The following is a 12,689-nucleotide window of genomic DNA, read 5'->3' on the forward strand; positions in this document are numbered from 1 at the left end:
GCTGGAAGTTCGTCTATAGTCAAGGTGGAAGTAAAATTTGCGTTTTGGGGGCGAAATCACAATCGGGGTGCGTTGATAACGATTGCGAGCAGGCAGGCTGATGCGGTCATGACAACGACGATCGTTCCGATCCAGCCGCAGTAGATCCATGTGATCGCACGCCAGTTAGTAGCTGTAAGGAAGGAAGCGGTAGAAGGAAGAATCGATCAGCCCAGAACTATTTCACATTTTTTCTTCTTTCTGAGGTAATGTTGGACTCACCTTTCCAGTCTCCGTTGCAGCACGACACACCGACGGTAGCACCGGTGATGCACATGGTGGTTGATACGGGAATACCGTACTGGGAAGCGAGGATGACGGTGATGGCCGCTCCGAGCTCCATGGTGAATCCACGGGAGGGAGAGATCAAGGTGATCCTGTTTCCAAGAACGGCCATGATGTTGTAACCGTACGTGGCAAGACCGAGGACGAGCGCAGAAGCTCCGTAGACCAACATCCAGACCTCGATCTCCGAGTTCTTTCCGGCGGGGAGCCCAAACTTCCAGGTGTAGTAGATGACCGAAAAGGGACCGATGGCGTTGGACAGATCGTTGGCTCCGTGGGCGAACGAGGCGGTACAGCTGGTCAAGACCTGCATAAAGGTAAAGGCGTATTCGGTATCGTTGTCGTACTGCTTGGCGGCACCGTGAATGACGGCCATTCTTGCCGCACCCTTCTCGTCGTCCTTTTGAGCCTGGAGCGCGTGGACGTCGACGGTGGATCCGTGGCTGATGGCCTTCCAGAGGACGGGAGCGACCTTGTATTTGAGGATGATCCACAAGTTTCGGGGAGCCAGGGGGAAGCCCTCGATCTGAGGAGTCTCGACTTCGCGCTCGAGCGCCGATTCTCTGGGCAACGATTCGGGCTGGTGGGGTTCCTGCAAGAGCTCGGCAGCCTTGGCCTGGGCGGGGTTCTCGATGGCAGAGTTGTTGGAGGAGGACTCGGCGCGGGGCATGGCCTTTTCGGCGCTCATAGCGGTAGCAGGGGCATCACCGGTCTGAGGGATCGTGTCGTGGTCGAGAGACTTTCGAATTCGGTAGTCTTTGACAGCGGATCGAGAGCCGGCATCCTCGGGAGCTTGACGGTTCCAGAGCATGGGTCCGAGGAAAAAGTGGTACCATCGAAGGGCTGTCGGGTGGGCGGGCAAGATGACCATAGTCAGTACAAGGCTCAGGAGACGAATCAGACTAAGGGACACGCCGGCGACTCACTGTAATCCTTCTTGATGACCTTGCCGTAGACGAAAGGCAACCAGAAGACGACGGCCAACAATCCGATGACGAATCCGGTCAACAAGATCGCCGCAGCCGTCTTTCCCGGCGACATGTCATCCAGGTTCAACGAAGGCGATCCCTTGTAGACGATCGACATCGTACACACGCAAGCGACGACCATGAACCAGAACGGACCCGTGTAAAGGGCCCATCGTGTGGCGTCTTTTCGGACGAGGACGATAAACTTGACGAGCAGGTAGACGGTCGAGGCGAACCCGGCTGCCATGAGCGGGGCGATGACCAGACCGGCAAAGATGGCACCGAGACCGGATCCACCGTTCCAACCCCACTGGGGTGCGTCGAATCCACCACAGGCGATTCCGACACCCGCTACGGCCGAGACGATCGAGTAGGTCGTCGAGACGGGCCATCCGAGTCGGGTCGCGATCGACAACCAGATGGAGGAGACAAAGATGGCGTTGACGAAAGCGAGCAGTTGGAGGCCAGCGTTGCCTTCAAAGATGCTGGCGGGAACGATACCGTTCTTGATCGTGCTCGATACTCGAGCACCGACGAGGACCGCTCCCAAGAATTCGAAGAGGGCGGCGGCCATGGTCGCCTGACGCATCGTCAAGGATTTCGAAGCGACGGCGGTCGCGAACGCGTTGGCGACATCGTTGGCACCTGAAACGCGCGAGACGAAAGAGGAATTGTTAGCCTTTTGCGTTCCTTGCAAGAGGCAGCGAGGATGATGAGCCAGGACTCACCAATCATGAACGCATCGAGGGTACAGAAGATGACCCCGAAAGCGAACAGGTAGTCGTACTGGTGAAGAGTAGGCATCTTGGCTGATCCTGGTCCAGTGAGAGGGGAGAGTGAGGGGGGGGAGGTTTGAGGGAGAGTGAGTGGTACTGCTAGTTTCTGGCACGAGAGACGGAAGCGACTACATGATTCTGATATGCACAAGAATGAGAGTCCCCTCGATCCCTATATACAACATCTCCGGTCTGAGCGGGTATCAATTCCTCCTAGTCTCGTCGCTCGACTTTTTTCCCCGACGCACGTTCGAAACGTTCAAAAGTCCCAGAGCTGAGTACGTGAGATACGTGCGATATGAACCCATCCCTCCGAAGGGAAAGGAGGAAGGAAGGAGGAGGGAGAGAGAGGTGACAACGAGGCACAACGAGGGTTCATCACAGAATTCTCTTGGCGACCCATCGGAAAGAAACGCCACAACGCGCTTTCTGACCACGTGACCGGAAGAAGACGAGGGAAGGAGAGACAGCGAGTCAGGACAAATTACGTTATCTGTTACGTCAGACTGATCGATTCCGTTTGGTCGTGTGCTAGCTGCTAGCTGATCGTGTTCGCAGCTGATCGCCCTAACGGATCGCAGCGAGGTAGGTCCTTTGGACTGATCTTCTCGTTTACTATTGCTGATCGCGTACGACGAAGCTCAAGCCGCTCTGGATATCTGGACCTTGATCAAACGTTCGTGTACAATTGTCCAACCGAGATCCATGAAACCAAGACTGCCATCGGGTATCGTGTTCAATCAACGTCGCAATCCGCTGGGCCACCAACGTTGACCATGGACCACGCATCTTGACCCCCCATACTGGACACCGGACATCATAGCAGCACGCTATGTCTATGCAGATTCACATCCCGAGACTGGACACTTCCGATCAACCGGAAATCGATGACCAGAGGGGCAAGGGAGGTTTTTGCGAACGTTTCCCATGTCTTGGCATTTTTCCACGTCGTCCGCGTGCCTCGCTCGGTTAGAACCTGACGGCATCTGCGATTTCATTTCCACCTTTGCGACCTCGAGAACTCACGAACCTCGAACTTCGAACAAAGACAGGAGCTTCGGTGGCTTGGTAGACATACGATTACGCACGTTCAGTCTGCGCACATCCTCGTTCGTCGCTGTTCAATCAGGCTGGCTACCTACCGTCCAGACTTTGGGGCAGACTCGCCGCGACTACATCGTCTGACTAGACGTTCTGCTTAGGCAGGTAAGCCTCGGTAGCATGGTTTCGTCCAAGTCGACTGTTAGTCTTACAGGCGTGTATACTGGCGATGACGATGCATGCAGATGGACGATCAGATTGACGAGAGCGCCATCAAGAGAATAAACCACGCTCCACGCCCAGAGAGGCCATTTTACTAGATATGTATACAAACACGATCCATGCTAGAAGATAGAATGCAGAAATTTCGAGAATGCTTGTAGGCTTTCAATAGGAGTCGAATTTTCTTGGGAGACTCAGGCGGTCAGCGCTTCGAGGTGCCGTTGCAACCTGTCCCGAGAGGCCGATTGCATGACCTGAAGTCGATCGCCTTCGGGCAATAACCGTGACAAGGGCGGCATGCTCATCTGCGAGCATGAGACGTAAATTAGATCAGACGGTATGCAGAGTGCGTCTCTAGATCCTCCTCTACTCACCAATGCTCGGGAAGCCAGGGCCGTGGCGACTTTTTGTACCTTGGCGAGCATGTGCGTGCGACAGACCATCTGCTGGACGTCGATCGAACGGTCGTCCGCATAGATCCTCTCCAAGCTCTCGAGCAAGCCCGGGATCCGTCGGATGATCTCGGTCAGGTCGTCCGAGACCTCCCCTGAAGCGTTCAACAGATCCTTGGTACGGTCACAAAGATCGCTGTAATGCAACAAGACCTGGAAGAGACGAGCGATATATAAGCTGACTGGTTCCTCGCCCGCATACACCATACACTCACTTGGCCGCCCTTGTGCCAGTCGACGATCCTCGCGTCCTCAAGATCGGCGAGCAGCTTGCGCAAGAGCCCGATGTCTTCCCGCAAGATGACTTCTGGCGCTAGGCGCTGCAGGACAATGCGATGAGCCCTATCCATCAGACCGGCTTGCTTGCAAGACAAGAATTCCGAGTAGATATCGCCCTTGCTCGCGTAGAGATCGGCCTGCGAACGAAATGAGGATCATATGCTTTAGTCCCTCTGTATGATCAATTCGTTGCGCAGGGGCTCACCCTAGCCTCGGAAAGCCACTCTTTCGGCACGCTCATGCGTTGCAGAATCTCTTCCTTGTGAGCCAATTCGGCGGCGTGTCGGCCGAGTACCTCCTTGACAGCTTTCAGTCGACTGTTTTGCAGGAACGAAACATATCAGACCGATCCCAACGTCGGCACGAACAAACCTTGTCTACTCACGAGCCCTCCTTATCGAGATGAAGCAAGACGAATACGGCATACTCCCACAATCCCTCCCTTTCCAATTGACTCGCATAGTCGATGCTCAGCCTATCAAATGTGCGGACACTCTCCATGACGTGCTCTTCCGATGTGCCAAAGCCAAAGACGTTGACCAAGAGATCAAGCAGGTGCCACTGTAGTCGGACGTCCATGGAGGTCTTGCCATAGGCCGCCGATCCAGCGAGACAAGCAGCTGGAGTCGCTTGCTCCATGAACACCTTCATCATTCCGTACATGGCGTCTTCATTCTCGGTGTTCGCGAAGACCGGCCTCGCAGGCGGATGTTCCGACTGCAAGTGCGCTCGGAAGTTATTGATGACATCTGGCAACGGCTGCTCCAACGGAGTGCCGAACCACAGGTGCATCCCCAGTGCCTGCAGCCAGGATAAACCCTGGCTCATCTCTACCTGATCCGCTGACGGTCCACCTTCGACGGTGTCGATTATACCAGCTAGTAAGGCGTAGACGCGACGATACGAGACGTCGATGTGTGCGTCGACATCTTGTTTGCGCCAGATCTCTAGCTGTTGCTCCATCGTGTTTTGGAATTCCGGTCCCGATCCTGCTTGTGCAACCAGGGTTGCCAATCGAAGATCGCCTCCGTCCATGGCCACGGACGTCGCCCTGGCGACCTGATTGGCGATCAACAGAGAGAAAACAGTCTGAGGCCCCGAGTCCTTGGTATTGATCTCCCGATCCACGATAGGCGCCAAATGACTTGTCAACCAGTCCGAAAGTGCAGTCTTGCGGACTAATGACTCGGCGTCGACCCGAACCTGTCCCTGGATCTCGGCATTGGCCAGTGTCGGAATCTCATCAAACAACGCCCTTCCCAATCTCCACAGCTCGGCTTCATATCTGCCGTCGCCTCGGAACAACTCGACGACGTCCTTGAAGCGAGTTTTCGTGTCGGTCTCGGCAATCGGGACTCCCTGTTCGTCTATAAAGTTGGTATGCTTCAGTTGAAACTCCAAAAGCTTCACCATGACTTCGCGATCCTCGGCCTGTTCAAGACGTGCAATTCAGTGACGACGCAGACAATCAGTGAAAAAGTGGAGACTTACAGCCTCCTTGCCTTCGCGCCGCAGTGACGAGATCACCTGATTCTGTCGAAGCCTGAACACATGACCTGTCGAAGCAAGCGTCGCGCGATGTATCCTTCCCAACGCTAGACCGGCATCAAGGAACGCGCTGTCCTTCCCCGCGGTTATCGTGCTCTTGCTCTCGATCCTCTTCATCTTCCACTCTTCCCTTTCCTTCGATGGGGCTGTACGTGTCGCGCCGAAAAAGGATCGCTGTGAAAGATGCACAAGGTCAGTTGTGAGACAGACACGCCAACGGTCCCATACCAAGTCACTCACGTCGACGTCACCGCCATCGACCTCCCCATCTAAATCCTTCTCGGCTTTACGAAAAAACTGCAGCCTCTTTTTGTTCGGCCTAGGCGTCATGTCCAGGTCGTCAGGTTGAGGGGTGCCGTACATGCCCGTAAAGATCAGGTCTCGCTGTCGGACGGCGATCTCGACAGGCTGCACAGACGACCGTGCATACTCGGATGCGTCGTCATCGTGACTCGGAGCCACGGACGATCGATCGATTTCTGACGGAGATCCGGTGGCTTCATCCCCGTTGTAAGAGCCATAACGCTCGGATTCGGCGGATCGCTCACGCTTGCCGTTCTCGTTCAGAATGCTGTCGTCCTGTGCGTCCATCTCGTCTTCCTCGTCGTCGGAATCGTCTTCTTCCGGAATACCATAGAGAGTGAAATGCTCAACGGTAAACACCCAAACACCGGTCGAAGGGTTGTAGCTCTGGAAGGTGGTGTCCGGCACGTGACGCAGGGCTCGCTCACGGGCCCTCTGCTTGGGGTGCTTGGGATCCGTGATGGGCTGCTGAGTCTCCTTGTTCCTGGGCCAACAATCTTCGAGGCTGATCTCCGCTCGGTGGTTCAGGCCTTCACCGGGCGGACGCTCATCCGCTTTCTCTGGGTAAACCTCACACTTGCCGTCTCTGAAGGTGACGAGGTCGCCGCAGATCCGGTTCAGAGTGGTCTTGTTGCCGATGTCGACCGGTTCGAGGTAGGTCAGCCTACCGTACCCCTTGCGACCGACGACAAAGTCCTCGACGCTGCTCAAGTCCTCGTTCGAAGCGTTGTATAGTTCGCTCATCTCCGGGATGGTATAGTAATCGCCATCGTTGTAGTCCTCCAAGTCGATCTTTCTCGAGAAATCTGTCCGCCTGTGCTCCTTTTCGGTGACAGCGTCCTCGTTCTGCGTACGAGCGACAGAGGCCTGGCGAGAGCCAGCCACGGTGTTGCCCATGACACTTCCGTTGACGCTTGTACCATCGTGATCGGCCTCTGGGTTCAAGATCGATCGCGAGATCTGAGGCGTCCTGTTCGCCACGGCAGTACTGAGGGACAAGGAATCAGTCTTTCGATGGAGGACCAGCTTCTTGACACCTTGTCGAGGTGTAAAGGCAGCCGGGCTAAGCGTATCCGGAGGAGGCGTGCTAAAGAGGTTCCTCGCAGGCGACCCGTTCGACGCAGTAGACACTCCCAAGATAGAACCCGTCGGAAGCGTACTAGCCGCGCGAGCAGGAGTCGAGATGCCACGGAATCGAGGGGTCATCTTACCAGCCGAAGGTGCAGGCCTGAGCGAGCTAGACAATGGCGGCAAGACCTTGGGTCCAGTCGAGACGTTGATGGGCTGGAAAGACGGAGGTACGCTGAACATGCCGCCGGTCCCGTACGGGTTGTTGATGTCGATATTGACAGGAGGTTGCGCTTGAGATTGCTGGAGCTGGTTCGTGGACGAGTTGCCGAACAACGATCCACCCATGTTCTGCTGGGGTTGCTGCTGAGCGCCACCGCCAAACGAGTTCCCAAACAGGCCCGAGCCGCCAGTGGATGCACCCAAAGTCGATCCCGTGTTGGTCTGCCCGAAAAGGCCGGATCCAGCATTATTCGGCTTGGCACCGAAGAGCCCACCGGTTTGACCGGTCTGGTTTTGCTGGCCCTGCTGGGAAGCTCCCAGGTTGCCAAACAAGCCTCCTCCCGTTTGTTGGTTGGTCGAGCCAAAGAGGCCGGTGCTAGGCTGAGCAGCGGGCTGACCGAAGCCGGTGCTGGTATTGGTCGAGTTGTTTCCAAAAAGACCTCCTCCCGTTGTCCCCGTCTGCGCAGGCTGACCGAACAGACCGCCGGGCTTGGCGGCGCCAAAGGTGTTCGTCCCCGTGTTCCCAAAGAGACCTCCAGAAGGTTGTTGTCCCGCAGGTTGAGCGGGTTGGGCAGCACCGAACAATCCACCTCCTGTCTGACCCTGAGTCTGAGCGGACGCTCCGAAAGTGTTGGTTGTTCCCGTCGTGCTGCCGAACAAACCACCAGCGGGTTTGGCACCAAAGAGCCCACCAGATTGTTGGTTCTGTTGCTGAGGTTGACTTCCGAACAGGCCTCCCGTCTGAGGCGCGGCAGTGGTCGACTGGGCACCGAATCCGAATCCAGTGCTCGGCTGTTGCGCAGCTTGAGTCTGAGCTTGCTGGCCGGTCTGACCGAATCCGAACCCGGTCGAAGCTCCCTGAGCGGCCGGCTGACCAAACGTGTTCGTAGTCGTGCCTGGAGCGAACAAGAACAACATTCATCGCGAGATTAGCCTCGAGCCGTCTAGCTCGGTGTTCACCCGGCTGATACTTACTCCCAGTCCCAAACCCTCCAAAGGCAGGCTTGGCTTGGTTCTGGTTGTTTGCGCCAAATGAAAACGCACCTGAAGCAGCCGGCTGAGCGTTCTGCTGTTGTTGTTGGCCGAACAGGCCACCCCCCGTTGTGGAGGCGCCCGTATTGGACCCGAACAGACCACCGGTCGTTCCCGTGGAACCGGATTGCCCAAACAGACCGCCACTCTGCTGGTTTTGCTGGCCAAACAGACCGCCCGTCTGTTGCTGAGGCTGCTGTTGATTTTGCTGACCGAACAACCCAGTCCCAGTGCTCTGAGTGTTAGATCCAAAGAGCCCGGTACTGGCAGCAGGAGCTCCGAATCCGGTACTCTGCTGAGGCTGACCGAAAGCAGTGGTTCCCGCAGGTTGAGCAGGCTGACCGAACAGACCGGTACTAGCTCCAGTCCCGAACCCGGTAGAAGCAGGCTGAGCGGCACCGAAGAGACCCGTCGATTGTTGTTGAGCGGGTTGACCGAACATGCCTCCAGTGGATGAACCGGCACCGAAAGCGTTGGTACCAGGAGGAGGAGCGGTCTTTCTGTTCTGCTCGTAATCTTGCAGACGAAGTTCCTGCGGGTAGTCCAACCAAGCAAGGTCAGTCCGTGCGCAACGGAATAACGATGGCAAACGTGATTTACCTCGAGACTGGCACCCTTGTACGCGTCCATACACGTGATAGTCTGGTAGACCGTGTAGTTGTTCGTGTTCCCGTCCTTTTCCTTCACAGGCTGATAAGCGGTCCCAGCCGTGCCGTTCGTTACCGGGCCTATCGATCACAACATCACAATCGTCCCGATCAGCCTGACAACCCCCTTACAACCCTCACAAAAGGTAAATGCGGATATACCAGCGACCTGAGCACCGCCTCCAAACATCCCCGTACCAGCCGGCTTGGCTCCAAAGAGCCCACCCGTGTTCCCAGTCTGAGCGGGCGCTCCGAACCCGGTCGTAGCAGGTTTAGCTCCGAATCCTGTCGAGGTCGATCCGAACAATCCGCCAGTAGCTGGTGCGGCATTATTGTTCGCTCCAAAGCCGGTGGATCCGCCAAAGGTCGAGCCTGAGGAACGTAAAAGTGACAGTCAGGAAGTGGTATATGGGGGAAAGTCTGGGTGCGAGGTGAAATACTGACCAGTAGAAGCGCCTCCAAAGAGACCTCCGCCCGTTGACCCTGTAGCTCCGAACGCAGGTCGAGCCTGTTGTTGCTGCCCGAAAGTCCCGGTAGAAGCTCCGAAAGCTCCTCCTGTAGAACCTGATCACGAGGAGATGCAGAGATGAGAAGAGAGGTGTAAACTCCTAGGTGTTAGCGATTCTATTCGAATGAGGGAATAGGCGAGCTTAGAAGCTTACCGAAAGCGTTGGTCTGACCAGGTGTGCTACCACCGAACAACCCTGTGGATTGTTGAGCGGGCTGAGCGGGTTGACCGAACAGTCCACCCGTCTGACCGGGTTGTTGAGTCTGTCCAAACATCCCTCCAGCTACAGGTTCCCATAGGTGTATAGAGCAAAGGTTCACATTAGCCACCTCTACTTATCCATCCTATTTCGTGCGAACGCACTCTGCTGTTGAGGTTGGCCGAACCCGGTAGAAGTCTGACCGAAAAGACCTCCGGTCTGTTGACCCTGCTGAGGTTGTTGACCGAAGCCAGTACCCGTCGAGCCGAATCCTCCCGTTTGTCCAAACATGGCGATGTATACGAGACGCTGTCTTCTAGTTGATTACTGCGTGCTTTTCCAGCTCGATTGGAATTTCACCTGATGAGCTTCTTCGGTGCGTTCGTTGCTTGTATCTCAGATCTGGTTCTTGTTCTCTAACCGCACGTTGCTGCAATGTTATGCAGCAGCGAGAACTCGACTTTCGCTCTTCGTCCGAGAGATCAAGCTTCGGTATCACTATGACAGTTCCAACTATGAATGCGGGAGTCTATCGAGAGTTGTTGTAATGTCGAGGTGGAATACCGATGAACAAGTCTCTCTCTAGCATCATCATCATTCCCCCTCGAGCTGATGGTTCTCTCACGCGTCGCCCTGACTTGTGGGATTGGGATAGAGCTGAGACTTGTCGATCATCGAGAACGACCATGTTTCATCGGTTCGCCTTGACCTGCTCAAAGTTCTGAGAGTGATGCCAAAGCGGCAACTGCCCATGGTCCAGCGAAAAAGTCTGCACCATCGAATCTATAGATTTGGGGTAGTGAGAGCACGAAGTACATACCTGTGGTACGAGGTAGTCAGTATACGTCCCGCCGGATCGTATGTGTAGAAACATCCGCGAATGTGAACTCTCGGGCTAGCTTCAATGGGTCGTTAAACGCAACGGCGATCGTGATGATATGGCTGAGAATCTCCAGTTTGGTGATGACATATGATATCAAAAAGGCTCTTCCTTTCACCTGATATGCCATCGGCCGTCAATGATGCTATGGTATCGTCCTGGTAGTGGGAGCGGATGATACGTCTCAGAGTCACTCTCTTTGCCATGTCAGGTGATTGTTGTGTGCCTTCCTTTGTCATGGTTCTCAATTGATGGTGTGCTCATGTTATGCCAGTAACATCTGGGCAATGTATATATATATATATATATATATATATATATATATATACATATGCCACAAAGAGTTAAGTTGTTGTCATGCGTCTGGCTTCTTGAGAGGTTTGTCTTTACCTGCTGACAAAACAAACATCAAAGCAAAGCAAGAGATGAACCCAAACTGGAGAAAGAACATTGATTACTACAAGAATCCGGCCGGTTACCACTTCACAAAGTACACCACATGGTATCACTTTGATCAGGTCCCTAGTGACGACTTGGCGGAAGCGTTGAGTAGAGGCTGGGCGCCTGAAGCAAAGCTCATGGCAGCCGTGGCTAAATTCCAAGCTGAACCTTACGACTGCTTCCAAAAGTCCAACCTCCGCAGCATTGTTCAGAAGATCAATGAGGAAAACAGGCGGAACAAACCTATTGGGAGCTTGGACAGCCTTCCTATTGCTTTTTGGGATGCTGACAAAAACTGCCTGTCTGAACGCCTTGGTTGTCGACCTGCCAAGCCTTCAGGAGCTGGATACGTCATCTCTTTTGAGAGGACGCTTCACACTGAGGCTCATATGACTGTAGGGGTGTGGGAAGTCTTCGTGCAAGTCCTCAATACCAAAATTGGAGTTGTAGTGCCAGCAAGAGATCCTGAGACTTCCCTGGGGATGCCTGCTCTTTCGATCGATTCAAGCAAAATGACATGCCCTACCTCTACCTCCTTCGACTATGCAAACATCAAAGAAGAACTGGAGAGTATCTGGAGCAAAGAATCCGAGGTTGAAAGCTTCCTCCAACAGATTTGCTCAAGAAGGAAAGAGCTCCTAGAGGAACTGCTGAACCTAAGGCCTGGCAGTTCATCCAATGAAAGTGGTTCTGTGGCTGGCGGAAGCCTCTCCGATTGGACCAAACTTTGATACATATTACTGCCTGACGAAGTTTGTTCTTTGTTGTAAACCTACATAGCATATCCATGTGGAATATACATATAGTTACCGTCCGCAAGCGCATCATGTCTCTAGATTGTTGGCTGCCCTGAGGAAACCGCGGAGAACCTTTAGGAGGTGGTTACGTCCGCCCTCTCGCTGTTTTGCAATCTATTGCTAAACAATCTGCCCTCAAGCCAACCAGCTCTTGCAGAGGTCCATGTTGGAGGCGGAACAGGGACTGAAAGCGACCAAGAATTAAAGCTTGAATTTCCGCTACCTCCGTGACGTCTACCTGTGAGTTTGGGAGCCCGCCTTCCTGTTGTCTCACCTTGATGAGAGCTCCAACTCACTTTCTCCATCTGTGCTATTGGCTGGTGTCACTCTTCGCCTAAAGACAAGTCGACGAGACTAGAGCTGAAGAATACATGGGATAGTGGAAGGTCCATTGTCCTCGCACTCACCGATTGGTTGACAGACAGAAACAGCAATACGACGTGGCGTCAAAGAGGCTTGCCGAGAGAGAGGGCCAAGAGAAGAAGATTAGAGACGGGTGAGCATGTCTACCGGACTCGGCTGGTGGTCAACCTGGTCGAGCCGAACACCCTTCCTTTGTACGCTTTGTGAAATTGAAGCAGGTGCTGCTATACCATCGGGAAAAAGTAAAAAGAAGCACAGATTTCTGGTGAAGAAGAAAAGTGGTTGACTCGAGACTAAGCGAATGGGCGGAACCTGCTCCAAAAGCACGAAACTGGCGGCGGACGCCGAGGGCTCTCTTGAAGACGTGAGTGTTTCACTTGGTCGATGTTATCATTCGCTGAACGGTCTCGCTCTCACGGCCTCTAGAATGACTGAGCGCAAACATGCCGCCCCGCGGTTGGATTCGCAACCATCGCGGTCGTCAAGACCACAATGTCCTGCCTCTTCATGATTGTCATCAACATGCCCCGCTTGAACTAGATGGATGATCATCTACGACCTCGCTTGTCTTACAAAACGACACAACAATTTATAGACGTGCCTCTCGAAACCTCCGCGT

At 54.4% G+C, this 12,689-nt stretch overlaps 3 protein-coding genes across 3 annotated transcripts; 1 reads left to right on the forward strand and 2 right to left on the reverse strand.

The window, feature by feature from the left end:
• On the reverse strand, positions 1-2,174 carry HD553DRAFT_332261 (sodium:inorganic phosphate symporter). The gene is made up of 4 exons (XM_046182056.1): positions 2,021-2,174; positions 1,251-1,937; positions 262-1,167; positions 1-172 (listed from the first exon to the last, which is right to left on the reverse strand). Exons 1-4 carry the CDS (start codon positions 2,094-2,096, stop codon positions 57-59), a joined length of 1,785 nt encoding a protein of 594 aa, XP_046034280.1. The 5' UTR covers positions 2,097-2,174; the 3' UTR covers positions 1-56.
• A 1,080-nt stretch (positions 2,175-3,254) lies between these two features.
• HD553DRAFT_316407 (nuclear protein 96-domain-containing protein) lies at positions 3,255-10,155 on the reverse strand. The gene is made up of 13 exons (XM_046180621.1): positions 9,754-10,155; positions 9,545-9,673; positions 9,327-9,446; positions 9,045-9,254; positions 8,836-8,963; positions 8,179-8,767; positions 5,851-8,099; positions 5,554-5,784; positions 4,448-5,493; positions 4,268-4,379; positions 3,999-4,199; positions 3,706-3,936; positions 3,255-3,636 (listed from the first exon to the last, which is right to left on the reverse strand). The coding sequence occupies exons 1-13, from the start codon at positions 9,878-9,880 to the stop codon at positions 3,526-3,528; spliced, it is 5,484 nt and encodes a 1,827-aa protein (XP_046034281.1). The 5' UTR covers positions 9,881-10,155; the 3' UTR covers positions 3,255-3,525.
• A 739-nt stretch (positions 10,156-10,894) lies between these two features.
• Positions 10,895-11,641, forward strand: HD553DRAFT_325794 (uncharacterized protein; the record flags this gene model as incomplete). The annotated part of the gene is made up of 1 exon (XM_046181652.1): positions 10,895-11,641. The coding sequence occupies one exon, from the start codon at positions 10,895-10,897 to the stop codon at positions 11,639-11,641; it is 747 nt and encodes a 248-aa protein (XP_046034282.1).
• Positions 11,642-12,689: the final 1,048 nt, after the last annotated feature.

This window comes from Filobasidium floriforme, assembly GCF_021052385.1.
Source record: "Filobasidium floriforme strain CBS 6241 chromosome Unknown HD553scaffold_20, whole genome shotgun sequence".
Classification (NCBI taxonomy): Eukaryota; Fungi; Basidiomycota; class Tremellomycetes; order Filobasidiales; family Filobasidiaceae; genus Filobasidium; species Filobasidium floriforme.

What these genes read in the sequence shown, in the direction of transcription:
- HD553DRAFT_332261 (XM_046182056.1), bottom strand. Translation starts at nt 2,096, where the DNA reads ATGCCTACTCTTCACCAGTACGACTACCTGTTCGCTTTCGGGGTCATC. An exon ending in CCTCGATGCGTTCATGATTG is followed by an intron (nt 1,938 to 2,020) that starts GTGAGTCCTGGC and finishes CGCGCGTTTCAG; the next exon opens with GTGCCAACGATGTCGCCAAC. An exon ending in CTGCAACGGAGACTGGAAAG is followed by an intron (nt 173 to 261) that starts GTGAGTCCAACA and finishes CCTTCCTTACAG; the next exon opens with CTACTAACTGGCGTGCGATC.
- HD553DRAFT_316407 (XM_046180621.1), bottom strand. Translation starts at nt 9,880, where the DNA reads ATGTTTGGACAAACGGGAGGATTCGGCTCGACGGGTACTGGCTTCGGT. An exon ending in AGGCGGTGCTCAGGTCGCTG is followed by an intron (nt 8,964 to 9,044) that starts GTATATCCGCAT and finishes TGTGATCGATAG; the next exon opens with GCCCGGTAACGAACGGCACG. An exon ending in ACAAGGGTGCCAGTCTCGAG is followed by an intron (nt 8,768 to 8,835) that starts GTAAATCACGTT and finishes GACTACCCGCAG; the next exon opens with GAACTTCGTCTGCAAGATTA.